Here is a 17,945-nt window from a genome sequence, read left to right on the forward strand (position 1 = left end):
GGAGCAGTGATTCCTACACCTGGCTCTACACTGGAATGAAGGGGACTTTTTAAAAGCTCATATTCAGACCTCAGCTAGATATACTAAATCAGAATCTCTGAAGTAGAGCTTAATGAAGTTCCCAAATGATTCCAAAGCAGTCAACCGGTGTTTGGGGACCACTGAGCTGGTTATAGCTAGCATTTTAGCTCTGAAAAGTAACAGCAAGGACAAACAGTATATCTGGGTACTCAATATGCCTAAGGAAAAGATAAAATTTAAGATAAAGGAAAGAGAAAATAAAAGCAGAGGAAGGAGGAAGAGTAAAAAGTACATCTAAGGAAGTGGTAAGTGACTCCAATATCACTTGATATCAATGTCACAGGCTGCTGATCTTGAACTAGACATTAAGAGTCAGCCACAACAGGGGCTGGCACTGTGGCACAGAGGATAAAGATACCACCTGCAGTGCTGGCATCCCATATGGGCGCTGTTTCGAGTCCCGGCTGTTCCACTTCTGATCCAGCTCTCTGCTATGGCCTGGGAAAGCAGTAGAAGGTGGGCCAATTCCCGGGCTTCTGCACCCACATGGGAGACCCAGGAGAAACTCCAGGCTCCTGGCTTCAGATCGGCCCAGCTCCAGCCACTGTGGCCATTTGGGGAATTAACCAGCAGATGGAAGACCTCTCTCTCTCTCTCTCTGCAATTCTGCCTTTCGAATAAATAAGTAAACCTTAAAAAACAAGAATCAGCCACAACAAACATAAAATGGTGTAAAGCAGCAATGGGAAAGAAACAGAGTGAGGAATGGACAGCATTGTGCAGGGCAAGATGCTCCTTATCTTAGAGATCAAAGACATTGCTTGCCAGGATACAATAGCCAAAGAACCCAAAGATTAGCATAAGGCATAAGTAAGCAAGCCTCATCATTACTGGAATATGAGAAAGTAAGTTATAAAGCACTCCATTCAACCTTTCATGTATTTGAGAAAACTTAAATACAAAATATAAACTATTTCTCAAATGCAGAAAACATGAGATGAAAGAGTCAAGATTTCTTAGCTGAGGACTGACAGCCCAATGACAATGAATCCACTCCAGATAAACAGCATGACTGGGACAAGGAGAGGACAAGAGGGATCCAGAAACAGTCCATCCCCACCCAAGACCCATTGCAGTCTTTCTCTGCCACTTCAGGAACAGGTCAAAATCCTAATCCTATAAGGACTGAAGTCAAACAGTAGTTCTTTAAAATGTTTAGGAGACACAGATGAAGGAAAAAACTAAACAATCATAAACTCACTAAAAACAACCTACACACTTGGTCACCTGGCATAATGGGAATTTTCTGTTGATTATTTTCAACAAAATAAAGGCAGTTTCTAATAATCTTAAGCTATACAACTCTTACCTTAAATTACTAGATCAGTGATTATTTTTAAGTCAACTTATTACAAAACATTTTAAGAGAGAATTGTAGATGATGAATATATGAAAATCTGTTGAATAATTTCTAGTTCTCTTCCCACTGATGACAAAAATTCCACTGAAAAGCCAACTGGTATGCATGTATGCAGGGCCAGGCCTTAGCACTACACAGCCTGACCTGGGCTTTTCTCTCCTCAGTTACTTTACCTTCTCTTTCTCAGCATGCAATACTCTTGCCTGTGTGTTTTCTGTGGCTGTCTGAAGAGAGTTGTTCCTCTTCTCCATCATCAGGTTACTCTGCTCAACATACCTTTGAAAGAAACAAGGAAACAGAAAAGTTATCAAGCAAAGAATGTATGCCAAGCACAACCCAGTATTTGTTCAGCCTTCACAACACTAATCTATATTTTCATCAAAAATGATCTGAAAGAATTTTATTTGCAGGTGCCAGTGCTGTGGTGTAGCGGGTAAAGCTGCCACCTGCAGTGCAGACATCTCATAAGGGCACTGGTTCGAGTCCTGCTCCACTTCTGATTAGCTTTCTGCTATGGTTTGGAAAACTGAGGATGACGACCCAAGTCCTTGGGCCCCTGCACCTGCTTAAGAGACCTGGAAGAAGCTCCTGGCTCGTGGCTTCAGATCAGCCCAGCTCTGGCCATTGAGGCCATTTGGGGAGTGAACCAGCAGATGGAAAACCTCTCGCTCTCTCTGTGCCTCTAGCTCTCTGTAACTCTCCCTTTCAAATAAATAAATAAATCTTTTTTAAAAAAGCATTTTATTTTCCTTAGTTCTATAATAATCAAGTCTGGAGACAGGAACCTGAGTGACTTGCTCTGTATACTGAAGAAGAGAGGAATGCAAAAGATGTGTGATTAACAAGGCCACGAGACAGGAGAGAGCCAGGAGTAAGAAGGCTGCTAGAAAGGCGGGAGAGGAAAAGAAAGCCACTCCCCCAACCCTGCCATATGGGGCACAAGAGAAGCTGGAGAAGAGGAATACAAGAGAATGAGTTTTTCTAAGTGTGTTGTGCATGTTCTCCTGACCCACTAAATCTTCAGGAGGATCTATAGAAAGCTTGGGTTTTATATAGTAGTCAGCGAGGTACTGGTTGACTTCAGGTTGATAAAACACAATCAGCGCACACTGAAGACAGAAAGGTTGACAGCAGATTTTCCTAAGTACCAAAATCATGTTTACAGACGAGGAAACCAGAGGCAGTGGGAGTAAGTCACAGAATATGTCAGGGGTAGAGCCAGGAGTCAAACACACAACTGTCTTATATCACAGCCCACTGAGCTCTTTCTCAGAAGTTCCTCTCAGAAAACAGGCAATAATTCCTGTTTCAGGCAGGAAACAAATAGCAGAAGTATGTATGCATTGCCCTAAACAAACATGGGTATTCAAGTTGGGCCTTTATCCATTAAACCCTTCTGTCCATGCTAGCCAGGCCCCATACCTGTCATTACCTCTGATTTCGCTCAATGAGTTCACTAATCTTGTCATTCTGTTCTTCTATCCGACTGCTCTTTTCAAGAATCTCTTGCTTCAGTCTTTCATTTTCCTAAATTCAAAACACACAATGTACAATTTAATGGTCCTGAGAAAAAAGTGCCAGATGGAAGGGGATCAATTTGAACTGACAGGTAACGTTGTTAATATTATTTTCACATGAAAAACTCTAACTTATGTTCACATAGACATAATAGTTAAAACGCCACATCAAGTGACACCCGATGCATACAAATCACTAGACACAGTGGACTGAGTGTAATTATGAAATACAGTCAAACAGCAATGTTTCCTTCTGACCCCATGGACAATGTAAGTCACTCAGACTAAATTAAGCCACAGTGAATTTTCCAATCCAGCATAGCCTGTATCACATGCTCTCTGTTTCTGGTGCGGAGGTCTTCAAGGGGAGAATGTGGGCACGATGTCCAAGCTGAGTGCTCTGTTTTGATCCCCCTCACCTGAATGATCCGTTGAATGTTGCCCATAATCATGCTTGTTTCCATTGTAACTGACATGCTAGGAATAAGCGCGGGATTGCCAGCATTATGCTTCTGTAACTCCTCAACCTACAAAAGGGATGCCAGAGAGATCTCATGAGACGGTTTAAAATGAAGAAATGCAATTTACCCAAGATCTGACTGCTGTTGTGAAGGGTTTACCAAGTTTCTGAGACGATCTCTACATGTAAGCTAGAGTTTTCTCCTGCTAACTAGATCTATCCTTCCAGGGAAATAACTACTAACCACTATGTACACAGGAAACCAAAGAAGACTTTACCGATAGCTGCGGCTGCTCCCTGTTTATACCCCCATTTTCAACAGAGCCCCAACCCCGACTCAGTCACCTTAGTCATGAGATGATCCACTTTATCAGCTACTTTGCCGACAGCCATTCGAATTTCAGTGTTATGTTGCCGGGCTTCTGTCATAAGAAATGCAGCCATGTCACCTGATCCTAAACAGATAAAAGCCAGAAAGAAACTTATGATACTGGAGCAGAGGAAATGGTATGAGGAAAAGTCAATAGATCTTTTAAGTAGAGGAAAGAAACAAATGCGTACTTCTATGTACTCGGAAATGCTATAGGTGCGTTCACACTGACAGGAAAATATGTAGAAGACATGGTAGAGGCAAAAGAGTTCCGAAGCTAACAATAACTAAATCGCATCCCTGCAAAATGCACCAGGGGCCGCAGTGTGGTCCCAGGAAATACAGGTGCCCACTTGGGAAGTCACAGCACTGACAGCTCAGGTCGCCTCTCCTTTCAGCCCTCTGCATGCCAGGCATTACACCAGGTATCAGGCATACAGCAATCAACAACCCATGGTTTTCGTTCTCGGTGAGCTGTTTGATAAAGAGATTGACATAAACAAATCATCACAACAGAGTATTCTAAGTACAAAAAATGGACTAGGGCTGGTGCTGTGGCACAGTAGATTAAGCCTCCGCTTGCCGTGCTGGCATCCCATATGGCTGCTTGAGTCTTGGCTGTTCCACTTCTGATCCAGCTCCCTGCTGACGGCCTGGGAAAGCAGTGGAAGATGGCCCAAGTGCTTGGACCTCTGCACCTGCGTGGGAGACCTGGAAGAAGCTACTAGCTTCGGATTGGCCCAGCTCTGGCCACTGCAGCCATTTTGGTAGTGAACCAGCAGATGGAAGGCCTCTCGCTCTCTCTCCATCTCTCCTTTCTCTCTCTCTAACTCTGCCTCTCAAATAAATAAATCTAAAAAAAAAAAAAAGTAAAAAATGGACTATGTACAAGACTCAAGTGGCATTAAGAAAAAAAAAAAAAGGAAGATTAACTCTTCAATGACACACAAAGTTGGGTCTTAGAGGATAGGAGGGAGGGAGGGATGGATACCAATCAGGAAAGTCTTCACACAGGAGATAACACTTTTGATGGATGAATGAAGTTCCTTGGATGGAGAAAGTGGAGGGCTTCCAGAAAAAAAGCTGCTGCAGGAAGCCCTTACCACTTCAGAAGACAAATTATGTTGTAGGATACACCTGCTTCTTCCTAGCATTGTGCTAATACCAAAGGTGATTCCTAAGCAGAGGACAAGCTGCAGAACAAGGCAGGATGCCAACACAGTTGTTTCACAAGACACCCACACTTGCACGTGCACACAGAATATCTGCAGTTACTCAAGTAACCGTCAACCACGGCTTCGCATGGCTGGGTGGGGGCAGGGGGTGGGGGGCGGAGTGCTTAGCGAAGGGGAAGGACAGTAACTTTTCACTTTATATGCTTTTGCAGTATTTGATGTTTTCATAAAAGTATATTTTCAGAATTTAAAACTTTTAACTAATCAGCTTTCATTTGAGATCCTGAACAGTCACGGCGTTCATGCTTTCTCCCAGTTTCCAACATTTTGCTCTTCTATTATTTTCTATGCTTCAGTCACTCTGACAGAGGAATTAAAAGGGAAAATGTAAAAAACACAGCAAGTAAGCATGAGGAACTCTGAGGATGAGGGCAATGTTCTAAAACTGGGTTATGATAGATGAACAACTTTGTGAATCTCTGCCTGAAAAATCTTACAAAGGGTGTACTGTGTGGCACGTAAATTACACTTCAACAAAGAAAGCTGTTAAAAAGGAAGGACGCAAAGGACAGAGAGCGACAGGAACAAAAATGAAAACAAGATGGAGGAAGGAGAGCACAGCAGGGGCAGAAGATGAGAAGTGAGGGAACTGGTCCCTACCTTGAAAATGGGGCGCCTGTGAGAGCGGTGCTGGGTACAAGGGCCGAACAGGCTGCAGCTGCGAGGTGACGGCAGATGCTGGGGGATAGGCGTAGGCCTGCATACCTGCATAGGGCTGAGAGAGTGACAAGTTACCGCTGCTTCGTGAAACACACCAGCCTCTCGTTTTTGCTTAGTTTCCTTTGGTAGAACAAAGTGGGTAAGTCGGAAGGAGACCCAGACTGGAGATGGATGAGAACTGGTGCGGCAGGAGATGAGAACTGCAGCAGTTATCACTGTAACCCGTGGCACCTGGTCACTGGAGTCCTACCCAGAAACTAAGGGCATCTTGGGTCACTACCCAGTTCCCTGGTGACATGATTTAATTAAGTGGAAGTTCATTCCCCACTATCAAGCCCATTGTCTAAGAAATTAAAACAAAGTTTTAAAATTCTGATTAGTTTCCATCGAGTTAAAGAGGAGAAGTGTTTACTGAAATCCCAAACCCAATCCCTCAGCTTCCAAAGAATGTCTCTGCCCTGCCAGATTCTGATGCTTATCTATGTACCTAAGAGCTCTCATTTTCCTCTAAAACTCAAAACACCTCCACTGTAAAATAAAGACAATAACATCATTCCATAGGGTGGTTGTGTGGACTAAATGAAGTGATAAAGTTCTTAATGGCCGCTAAGTTAAGTGCCTGGCAGATAGGAAATGCTCAATAAGCAGCAGCTTTTCTTTTAATGATGGTCAATTTTCCCTTAAGTCAGGCAAGCCAGTTCATTTCCAGAGAGATATAACTACTACTCATCCATCAAAATATATATATATCTGTTTCATGGGAAACAGGGGAGGGAGTAAGAAGGATAAGGGTGGGACTTTTCTGTTTTGATACTCTCCATCCTAATAGGGCACAGCTCGACCACCATTTCTTCATCCTTCCACTAACAGTCACAAGGAAGTGAGCCCTCTTCTCACGGGGAGTGTTTCTTAACCATCAAGTCTACTGAGGCAGAAGAAAGAGCCTGCCAAACAGCAAACGGGCAGCAGAGGCAGGCAGGCTGTTGCTACCGTCTTCTATGACAACAGACAACAAGCTGACTTTCAGAGATTGTTTGTAGAGGATAATCACAAAACAGAGTTCAGTGGTATTTTTCATTCAGCTTCTACCCTCAACCCATAGCATCCTGCTGAGTACAGAGCACACTGTTGGCTACTGTTAGAAACAACACAGAAGATGTGAACATGTACTCCTCAACTACATATGTGAGAAAAGAAAAGGAAACACACATTGACTGGACCTGTACCACGTGCCAGGCCCAGACCTCACAGAGGCACCATGCTGTGCTTGCACTCAGTCTTTGCACAACAACCTGTAAGGTCGGCAACCCTTTGCCTCGTTTAGAGGTGAAAAAGTGGTGATCCAGGGAGGGAAAAAATATTACAAGTTTTGACTTTGGGAAAACGCTCCTGCATGAATCGTTCAAGAAGAAGCGACTGACTAGAACCATAGTAAGTGACAGGTTACAACCGATATGGCTTAAAATGTTATTACCTGAAAGGACTGGGCATTTCCAGGTACAGCTGAGTGGGAATCAAGAGATGCAACTTGCATTAAGGCAGCAGAGGGTGCGTGGAGCCCAGAAACAGATGACTGGGGTGCTAAGATAAAGGAAGACATTTTCTCTGTTATCCACTCTTAGCTTCCTGGTCTGAGTCTGCACTAACCCCTTACACATCATGTTTTAGATTCGACTACTTTCCTCACCTAGCGCCCTAAAACCAGCTCTACTGTCGTCTCAGCAATGGGTGATCTCATGTGCACCTGACTCAGACCTATGATCTCATCAGCTGACAGGATGGGTAGAATAACACACAGGGAGATGTCTCAATAGCTGAGTGCAGATTTCACACACTGACAACGCTACACGCAGGCCGAACACATCTCCAGGTCTGAAAACACTCTACCCAGGACAAAATGCCAAGTTTTACACCCTGGTCCAGTCCTCTGTGCTAAAACAATGCAGCTTAACAACTGGGGACCGTGACGATTGTTCCATGCTGATCCCAGTTCAAGGTCACAGAGCCTCAGAGTGGTTCCTTACCCTGAGAGGTCATCTGTGGTAACACTGGGTGGGCTGGCTGAGGAGGAGGCTGGATGGATGGAGTCACCACGGGCTGCCCAGGTCCTCTCAAAGCATTCGCATCCTAGAACAGACAGGTTTTGGTTTGCTTTGCCTTTATTGAAGACTGAGGCTGACTTTTTGCTTTAAAACCACGTTCACCACACGGTTTCTAAGCAAAGAAGAGGAAGGAAAGGCAAGCAGAAAGCCAAGAGTTTAGGGTGTGGGTTGTGGGAAGAAAGCACTCAATTATAGATTAGAGTAAGAGTGCTTCTCCCTGGTAATCATACCAAGTAATTAAATACAGTTAATTTCCACAAACATTGTAAACTGTTGGTGTTTTATTGTTTGAAGCTGACAGCTCTCTAACATGTATCGTTTTCCAAACTAGCAGTTACTCTGAAACTGATGCAATCTGTTCCCACAAAGAAGAGGGTCTCCGGCTAGGAAACCCGGGGAATAATCCAGCCTCTTCTCTTCTGCCAGATAATCTCCACAGGCCTCATGGCATCCAGTGAAAGAGTAGGACTCACTGAACCTCACAGTTTTCAAAATTAGGTCAGAAAAAAAATTAGGTTAGAGTGCAATATATAAAGAATGTTCTTTTTGTTAAAAAAAGAGCATGCTATTGTTGGGTAATAAAGTTTCAGAGCACCTTCCCCCTTCCTTTTTCATAAAATCATAGCTACAGCCCTAAACAAAGTTACCCTACATCTTCTTGCTTCAAAGAACAGAAAATCTTGAGGTACAATACATAGTGACTGTGATTTGCTGAACTACAGTACAAGGGCTGAAGTCTCTGACTTTCTTTTATGTTAGAACTTCCTTTTTTCCCCTAATATTCTCTTCTGGAAAAATCTCCCAGTTACAGATCTTGATAGGTCTAAGTAAATCTAAATGTCTAGAAATAGAGCAAGAGGAATTATGACAAATTTATAAATAGTATACTGAGTTACCTTTAAATGCAATAATGTTTTGCTTGTATTATTTAACATAAAAATAACATTAAGTTTTTAAAAATTAGGTTAGAAAAAAACTTACGTTAGAATGCAATATATAAAGAATGTTATTTTGTTAAATATGTTTCTTAATTATTTTAAATTATTCTACAATGAATAAGTAACACACAAAATTCTAATAATATTACCTTATTCAAATGTCATTCCAACAACCAGATTAAAGTATACTAATATGCTTCAGAAATCCTGTCTTCCTTTAAAATGTTAAAACTATTTAGAACTTTTCCAAAAGAAAAAAATTATAAAAAAGGAAGCTTATTTCAGAAAATTTTCTAAAGAACATCACCTTTTCTTTGTTTCAAAGTGAAAAAATCCTGAAAATCAATCTCTGTTATGTGTTTCAATTAACTGTATAAAAGGTGGTTTTGGCCGGCGCCGCGCTCACTAGGCTAATCCTCCCCCTTGCGGCACCGGCACACCGGGTTCTAGTCCCGGTTGGGGCGCCAGATTCTGTCCCGGTTGCCCCTCTTCCAGGCCAACTCTATGCTGTGGCCAGGGAGTGCAGTGGAGGATGGCCCAGGTGCTTGGGCCCTGCACCCCATGGGAGACCAGGATAAGTACCTGGCTCCTGCCATCGGATCAGCGCGGTGCACCGGCCGCAGCACACCGGCCGCGGTGGCCATTGGAGGGTAAACCAACGGCAAAGGAAGACCTTTCTCTCTGTCTCTCTCTCTCACTGTCCACTCTGCCTGTCAAAATAAATAAATAAATAAATAAATAAATAAAATAAATAAAAGGTGGTTTTATTTAATAGGACCTAACCACTAGGAAAAGAATTAACTTAAAATTGAGTTATTTTCTATCATATACCAAATCATGGATTAAAAATTTAGATCTGATTATGAAAAAAATGTTAAAATACACATGATATTTCTAATATCTGAAAATAAGAAAGTGTTCTAAGCATAATATCAAAAGCCAAAAGCAAGGTTAGGAAAATGATATTTTATTTCAATAAAAACGTCTGAAATTTTAAATTAAAAAAAAAAAAAAACACCACATAAAAAAAAGATGGCGGGCGCCACAGCTCACTTGGCTAATCCTCCGCCTGCAGCGCCGGCACACAGGGTTCTAGTCCCAATTGGGGCTAGATTCTGTCCCGGTTGCCCCTCTTCCAGTCCAGCTCTCTGCTGTGTCCCAGGAAGGCAGTGGAGGATGGCCTAAGTCCTTGGGCCCTGCACCCGAATGGGAGACCAGGAGGAAGCACCTGGCTCCTGGCTTCAGATCGGCACAGCATGCTGGCCGTAGCGGCCATTAGGGGAGTAAACCAACGGGAGGAAGACCTTCCTCTCTGTCTCTCTCTCTCTCTCTCTCTCTGTCTAACTCTGCCTGTCAAAAAAAAAAAAAAAAAGTTAAAAGACATAACAGATGGATGTTTAGTAATAGGCAACACTAGGGGCTGGCGTAGCGGGTAAAGCTGCTGACTGCAGTGCTAGCATCCCATATGGGTGCCAGTTCGAGTCCCAGCTGCTCCACTTCTGATCCAGCTCCCTGCTAATGGCCTGGGAGAGCAGCAGAAGATGGTCCAAGTCCTTGGGCCCCTGCATCCATGGAGGAGACCTGGAAGAAACTCCTGGCTCCTGGCTCCGGATTGGTGCACCTCTGGCTGTGGGGAGTGAACCAGCAGATGAAGACCTTTCTCTCTCTCTCTGCCTCTGCCTCTCTGAAACTCTTTCAAAATAAAATCTTAAAAAAAAGAAAGAAAGAAAGAACGAACGAACGAACACTAGTGGGAAAACCAACAGTCTCCAAAAGGATCTAAACATTCACTCAACGAAGAGGAGTTGAGCACCTGCTATGGGGTTGGACATCATGGTGCCTCAGCAGTGATTTTTACTGACAACAGAGATTCTGCTAACTTAACTACTTAAAACTATGCATGTATGGTATAGCTTCCATTTCTCAGGGGAGGTGCTAATCACAGTAGAAATACACAGACTGACACCAATCTGTATCATTTTATACATAATTTCTCTAATTAGTGATGTTGGGTCAGAGGCAGAATAAGCAATCATTTCAATCAAAAGAATAGAAGTCAGCAAGCTTTGTACTATTCAGATACAACCAGGTGGACGTACTTCAGTTTCTGAATCATTGGAATCCAGCTGCAGTGGAAGGATGGGCAGCATGGGCTGGCCCATTTTAGCCATCCTGGAGATCAGCTTGGCTTTGACTGCATCAGAACTCTAAAAAGAAAAGGGAAAAAAAAAAAAAAAACTTTGTGATTAAGCTTATTCCCTTCAGGCAGCTCTATTCCTTTGGCCCTTGCAACAAATCCTGCCAGCTCCTCTTATGTATTTGAAACCATTTCCTCTACAAAATAAGAATTAAAGACTTCTTGCACAGAAGCATACATTGGTCACAATTAATAACAGCAGTAAAAATAATTCCCTACATGTTTGGAATGGACAAAGTAGTTTCGTACGTATTACTTCACTTCAATCAAGTCTCCCCGTCAGGCATAATTATTCTCAATTTACAGATGAAAAGCTAAGGTAGCAGCCCAACGGATTGGCTCTCATGTCTGCCAGGTCTGGCTCCTCCAGCGTTGCTGCTATAAAGAAACTGGCTTAGCTGCTCTGGCTGGAGGCCAGGTTCAACATCATGAAGGTTTCCCAGGCAGTTGCCTACTTGAAACAATTGTCTGCAGAAGGCTCAACATGACCTCCCACTGACTAAGGACCTTCATGCCAAATCCCTTCAGGTCCCAGAGAGCCTCTTCCTTTTTGTAGTCAAATGAATCCTTCACAGGTTTCTCAAACAACTTCTCAGGACCAGTGAATATTCAGGAGAGCTAAATCTGAAGCCTGTACAAAAGCTTCCCTACAACACGAGGGGGGGGCGGGTCACAATACACAAATTCCTGCTTTTGTCAGTTCTTAACACCTACCTCTCTGAATTTTCATGAATTTCTATTTCACAAGGGTAATTATTTTAGATACACTGTAATGCATTCAATGAAATACTTAACATACAAAAAGGAAACAAAAACAAAAGTAGAGATGTTAAGGAAGGGAGGTATTTCAGATGAGAGGACCCTCTCAAAAACGAACGGCAATTTAGTACAGATATTCAGAACAGATCGTGGAGTGAAGGAAACAGGATCTGCTGATTCTAAACTGTCTCATTTAACTCTGACTTCACACTAGCGATATGAAATACCCTGTGCTAGAGGTTTCTGTATCCATTTATAAGCCCAAAGCAGAGTCTTCAGAACGCAGGGTACCTATGCCTGAAAGTGCGTGAGATGATCTCTGAGGTACACAAAGAAGTGTTCAACTACAAACATAAGACGTTAACTTTGTTTACATGGCCTGAGAGTATTTTATGTGCATAACTTGTCAACATGTATTGGGAATAAGTGCTCATTTTTTTCTTAACTCATGCACGTATATAAGCAAAAAAAAAGTCAGGTACTTTAAGAGAGAACCACTTCACAAACTATACCCAGAAAATGGAACACCATGATCTACGGATTTTCAAAAGATCGAGGAAGCTCTCTGTACACTAACATGGAAAGACACTGGGTTACACGTATAAAGAGAAAGATGTACAATACAGCAAGAATGCCCTTGTTTGTGTGTGAAAAAAGGGAGGAATAAAACATACATTCCTATTTGCCTGTACCTGCATAAAGAATGTTGAAAGAATATATAAGCAACTAAAAAAAGCAGGTATGAAAGGGATGTGAAATGGAATAGGAGTCCTTACAATGTATCTTGTTTTGATAATTGTATCTTACGATTTTAATTACCTATTCAAAACAAAGAGTTAAATGTAAAATGAAAAATGGTTAATTTTATTACATAAATTTTATGTAAAAAGAAAGAAAGTGGAAAAAAAAAAGGGTTAGAGGCAACTAGTCTACCAAAAGATACTGAAGTTTAGAAAGAGGTAGCAAGGATAGCTATGATTAGAGAGTACAATAGAACCAAAACTCAGCAATTTTTTTTTCTTTTTTGAAGATTTATTTATCTGAAAGACAGAGTTACTGAGAGGAACAGAGAGAAAGTGAGGTCTTTTATCTGCTGGTTCACTCCCCCAAATGACCACAATGGCTGGCCAGGTTTCAATCCAGGCCTAAGCTAGAAGCCTGGAATTTCATCCAGGTCTCCCATGTGGGAGGCAGGGGTCAGGTAGTTGGGCTATCTTCTGCTGCCTTCCCAAGCACATTAGCAGGGAGTTAGCTGGGAAGTGGAGTAGCTGGGACTTGAACTGGCATCCACATGAGATGCCAACATTGTAGGCAGCGGCTTAACCCTCTGTGTCGCAATGCCAGCCCCAATACTGGACAATTTTTGTGTCTGTTCAAAGATCTAAGATTATAATTATTTAAAAAGTGTTTAAATATTCTGATTCTTTGGTTTAATCTTCCAAGTTTAGGAGATAATCTTTTATACATATCAGACCAATTATTTGCTTAATAATTCCTGTTTTGGGATGAATATAAACAAAAAAACCAGGGTTGGAGAATAAACATTAATTTCACTACATGTACCTATTGTTTCTCACTGTGACAAGTAAGAGTCATGGGGCTTTATAATTTGAAGCAGGGTAGGTTATGAAGCCAGTTAAGACACCTGAGACCTACAATGGACAGCTCCTGGCTTCGGCTTCCTGCTAATGCACGCTCTAGGAGGCATCAGGGATGGCTCAAGTAATCGGGGTCCTTTCACCCATGCGGAAGACCCAGACTGAGTTCACAGCCAGGAATCAGGAGATGAGGGAGTGCTTGCTCTCTTTCTCACTCTCTCTTTCCCTGTCCCCCCACCCCCATCTCTGTCTCTCAAATAAATAAATATTTAAAAAAAAAAAAAAAAAGAAAGAAAGAAAAAGAAAAAATCTTGAAGTACTTAAGCCACCATGTGGTTCACATGCAGGAAACCCAGAACCCTTCAGGGACCAGGCAGGGCAGCAGCAAACTAGCATATACATCCTTCCTAAAGGCATTCAAGTCCAAATTTTACTAAGAGTACGTAAGTGCAGCCTCTCATCATCACAGAGGCCCAACGACCTCAGACTCCGTCAACTGGTAAATTAGTGCTGAAGTCTCTGAGGGAATGGAAGCATGAAGACACACAGAGCCAGCAGTGATCATGACAGCAACAAGAGCTAGGATTTCTTGAGTAATATGCCAGCTACAATGCTAAGAACTCCACAGGCATTATCTTATTTAAGTCGTACAAACCTCCTAAAGATGCTGAGTTGCTCAAAGTCACATAAGGTAAATCAGTTGGAGGCTAAAATTAACCACTAACATACTTCTCTTTGAAGAAGTGATAATTCTAAAACAAAGCACACTTTAATGGACAGGCTCTCCCCCAATATAATCTCATTCTCCAATAATCATAGCTACCGTTTATTGAAGACATACTATACAAAGGCTCTTGGCTTGGGACCTGACAAATATCTCTAATCCTCACAGAAACTATATAAGGGAGATGTGAGAAGTATTTCCATTTGAATACTGAAGAAACTGAAATCACAGAAGTTAGATCATTTTCTCAAAGCAACATGCATATAAGATCATGACTGAACCTAGCTCCATCTATGGAGCACCCCGCTTACCGACACTGACTCCCAAGTAAGGGGACATGAGTGCAGTAACCAATGATTTCCAGCCTAAATCAACAGTCACTGATATTCTTTTTCTCTAACCTATCATATCCTAGGCACACGAATCCTTCTTAGCACACTGTGGGTGAGGAAGACAGACTCTTACACTTACTGTATTTATCGACAGCTGTTCACTGAGGGAGTTAGATTTGCTACGAAGAGCCGGCTCCCTGAAAGCAAATAGACATATTCTGAGATAAAAATAAAATCCTTTACGACAAGTGCACATTATAATAGATAGTTTCTGAAAATATTCCTCAATTTGATGGCTGTGAAACAGAATTTTTTTTTAAAGATTTATTTATTTGAAAGGTAGAGTTACACAGAGAAGGAGAGGCAGAAAAAGAGAGAGAGAGAGAGAGAGAGAGGTCTTCCATCCACTAGTTCACTCCCCAAATGGCCACAATGGCTGGAACTGTGCCAATCCAAAGCCAGGAATCAGGAGCTTCTTCTGGGTCTCCCACATGGGTGCGGGGGCCCAAGGACTTGCGCAATCATCCGCTGCTTTCCCAGGCCATAGCAGAGAGCTGGATCAGAAGTGTGGCAGCTGGGATTCGAACTGGCACCCATATGGGATGCCGGCATTACAGGCGGCCACTTTACCAGCTATGACACAGCCCTGGCCCCCAGAATTTTTTTGTTTGATTTGCATAATCTTTGAATGCCAATGAAAATTAAGAACTTTTCATCTAAATCTATTAATTACATTTTTCCTCCATGGATGGATGTTTTATATGCCCTTTGCTCAATTTTACTCCAGAGTTTTGCAGATATTCTTATCTGAGTTAGTGTTTTTATATACTATGAATGTTAATCTTTCATCAAAAATTAGATCAAGGATTTCCCCATTTCCCTGATTCTACTGTTTTATTCCAGATGTTTGAAATTATTCTCATTTTAATTATATCCTTATTTCTGAATCCCTTCAAGAAACATTTTATTGAGGTCAACGATGTGGTGCAGAGGGCAAAGCCAGTGCCTGTGACACCAGCATCCCATATTGGAATGCCAACTGGAGTACCAGCTACTCTGCTTCCAATCTAGCATCCTGCTAATGCACCTGGGAAGGCAGCAGAGCAGAGGATGGTCCAAGTACTGGGGCTCCTGTCGTCTATGTGACAGGTCACCCATGCATAAATCAGGATGGAGCTTCTGGACTCTGGCTTTTACCTGAGCCAGATGTGGCTGTCAAGGCCATCTGGGAAGCGAATCAGTGGATGGAAAAGTTCTCTGTCTCTCCCTCTCTCTCTGTGGGTGTCACTCTGCCTTTTAAATTAATAAATAAATAAATCTTTAAAAAATAATTTTATTAAACAATAAAAGAGTTTGATATAATCCTAGTATCTTACCCTGATTTGAAAGGCACCGATGTGGGCAGCGACACAGCAGGGTCAGCAGAGAGGCCATCAACACCAGGTATGGGAGAAGGGGCTGCAGAATCCCGGGAGCTAATGCTGTGCCCATCAGAGCTGGAATCTCTGGCAAACTTCACCTAGGGAAGGAGCCAGCACAGGTGGAAAAGACTAAAAATATCCTGCCCCTTTACATTTTGCTTATTATTTATTACACAATCCATAAGGTATCTCTATGCCACTAAATATTAAGTTACAATGTTATTTTGAACTACTGCAGACTATGTGTAAGCTCAAGGGTCATTCCCTTTACTGCTATGATCTACAGGACAAAAATCTCCAAAAGATTTTGGGAACATAAGTCATAAATAGTCATACTATTACAAAATATATTTTGCCAATTTCTCATTGTTAAACATTCAACTTAATTCTTTCATAAACAATGCCTCTATGAATAGCTTTCTGTCTAAATCTTTGCATATAATATTCATTATTTCCTAAGTATAAATTCCTATAAGTTATATAGTTAGATAAAAGTACGATCATTTTAATTCTTTTAATATATACCATGAAATTTCGTACCAGAGAGAATAAACTAGTTTGTACACAGTAGTATATAAATCTTTCTCAATATTCTTGCCACACTGGGCATTATCATTCTGCATCAGCCTTGTCAATTTAATATGTGTATCAATTTGCAATTCCTTGATTATTGGTAAAACCAAAAATTTTGATTATGTTCACAAAAATGTCCATCTTGAAAGATTCAAATTGGCTTGTTATCTATCATCAGCCATTACTTCTTCAAACTCAAAGGAAAATTGAGAAAGAATATAAAAGCTGTTTAAAAAAAAGAAAAGAAAAATAGGCAGCTGGGAGGAAGTCACTGGAAGAGTGCTAGGGCAGCCCCGCCAAGGAAAGGGTGTTCAATTAGGAGAGTCACTGGGAAGGAAATCACGTTCTTTGTCACGGCAGGAGTAATAGCCAAAATGATGATGACCATGACCAAAACGTTCGTCCGTCCGTCCTTCCTTCCTTCCTCCTTCCTTCCTTTCTTTAACAGGCAGAGTTAAACAGAGAGAGAGGGAGAGAGGGAGAGAGGGAGAGAGAAAGAGAGAAAGGTCTTCCTTCCATTGGTTCACTCCCCAAATGACAGCTACGGCCGGTGCGCTGCGCTGATCCGTGGCCAGGAGCCAGGTGCTTCCTCCTGGTCTCCCATGCGGGTGCAGGGCCCAAGGACTTGGGCCATCCTCCACTGCCTTCTTGGGCCAGAGCAGAGAGCTGGACTGGAAGAGGAACAACCAGGACAGAATCTGGTGCCCCAATTGGGACTAGAACCCGGTGTGCTGGCGCCGCAGGTGGAGGATTAGCCTAGTGAGCCACGGCACCAGCCTAAAATGTTCATTCTTTACATGTGTTTTATCATTTATAGTAATAAACACCAGCACAGCTGAACCTAAAAATCAAGGTTAATACAGAGTCATGGGGGAGGGGAGTAGTATTAACTTAATTTCCATAATTTGTTACAATTTCATTATAGAAATATGTATATTCGTGATAAAATTTTTAGATGGCACAAATGGAACAAAAGGGGAGAATGCAAGAAGAAAAGGCTCTGAATCCCATTTATATTCTCCAGAGAAAGTCACTTCTATTCATTGCTGGTTTTTTTTTTTTAAGATTTATTTACTTTATTTGAAAGGCAGAGTTAGAGAAGGAGAGAGAGATGAGGATCATCTCTCTGCTGGTTCACTCCCTAGATGGCCAAAAAGGCTGGGGCTGGGATGGAGTAGGCTGAAGCCAGGAGCCAGGAGCCAGGGGTGAAGAACTTCATCCTGGTCTCCCATGCGGGTGGCAGGGGCCCAAGAACTTAGGCCATCTTCCGCTGCTTTCCCAGGCACATTAGCAGGGAGCTGGGTCAGAAGTGGAGCAGATGGGACTCTAGATTAACCTGTATGCCACAATGCAGGTCCCTCTAGTCATTTCTTTTAAAGTGTCTAGAAATTTTCTATGAATAGATGGGCATATATCCTGTTATATATGTATGTGTGTCTACATGTTTATATGACTGTGTATACACATGCACACACATGAAACCACACTACACTGTTCTGCAACTTGCTTTCACTGAACAAGATTTTAGGTATTCTTTAAGAGCGACTAAAAGCTACTCTATAAAAATAACAGAATTTAATCAGTTTCTGAATGATGGACATTTAGATTATTCCCAGGT

General features: G+C 42.0%; 1 protein-coding gene across 7 annotated transcripts in view; it reads right to left on the minus strand.

The window, feature by feature from the left end:
• FKBP15 (FKBP prolyl isomerase family member 15) overlaps positions 1 to 17,945 on the minus strand; it is a 53,111-nt gene that overhangs the window by 14,892 nt on the left and 20,274 nt on the right. For 5 of the 7 annotated variants that reach the window (XM_070055711.1, XM_070055725.1, XM_070055731.1 and 2 more), the window contains 10 exons: positions 15,710 to 15,852; positions 14,473 to 14,530; positions 10,823 to 10,930; positions 7,708 to 7,810; positions 7,158 to 7,264; positions 5,624 to 5,738; positions 3,764 to 3,873; positions 3,378 to 3,485; positions 2,874 to 2,968; positions 1,615 to 1,717 (listed from right to left, as the gene is read on the minus strand). In XM_070055711.1, coding sequence (XP_069911812.1) covers positions 1,615 to 1,717; positions 2,874 to 2,968; positions 3,378 to 3,485; positions 3,764 to 3,873; positions 5,624 to 5,738; positions 7,158 to 7,264; positions 7,708 to 7,810; positions 10,823 to 10,930; positions 14,473 to 14,530; positions 15,710 to 15,852 — 1,050 coding nt within the window. The remainder of the gene's footprint in view (positions 1 to 1,614; positions 1,718 to 2,873; positions 2,969 to 3,377; positions 3,486 to 3,763; positions 3,874 to 5,623; positions 5,739 to 7,157; positions 7,265 to 7,707; positions 7,811 to 10,822; positions 10,931 to 14,472; positions 14,531 to 15,709; positions 15,853 to 17,945) is intronic. The other 2 variants (XM_070055719.1, XM_070055707.1) reach the window with 1 other exon arrangement.

This window comes from Oryctolagus cuniculus, chromosome 1, assembly GCF_964237555.1.
Source record: "Oryctolagus cuniculus chromosome 1, mOryCun1.1, whole genome shotgun sequence".
Lineage (NCBI taxonomy): Eukaryota > Metazoa > Chordata > Mammalia > Lagomorpha > Leporidae > Oryctolagus > Oryctolagus cuniculus.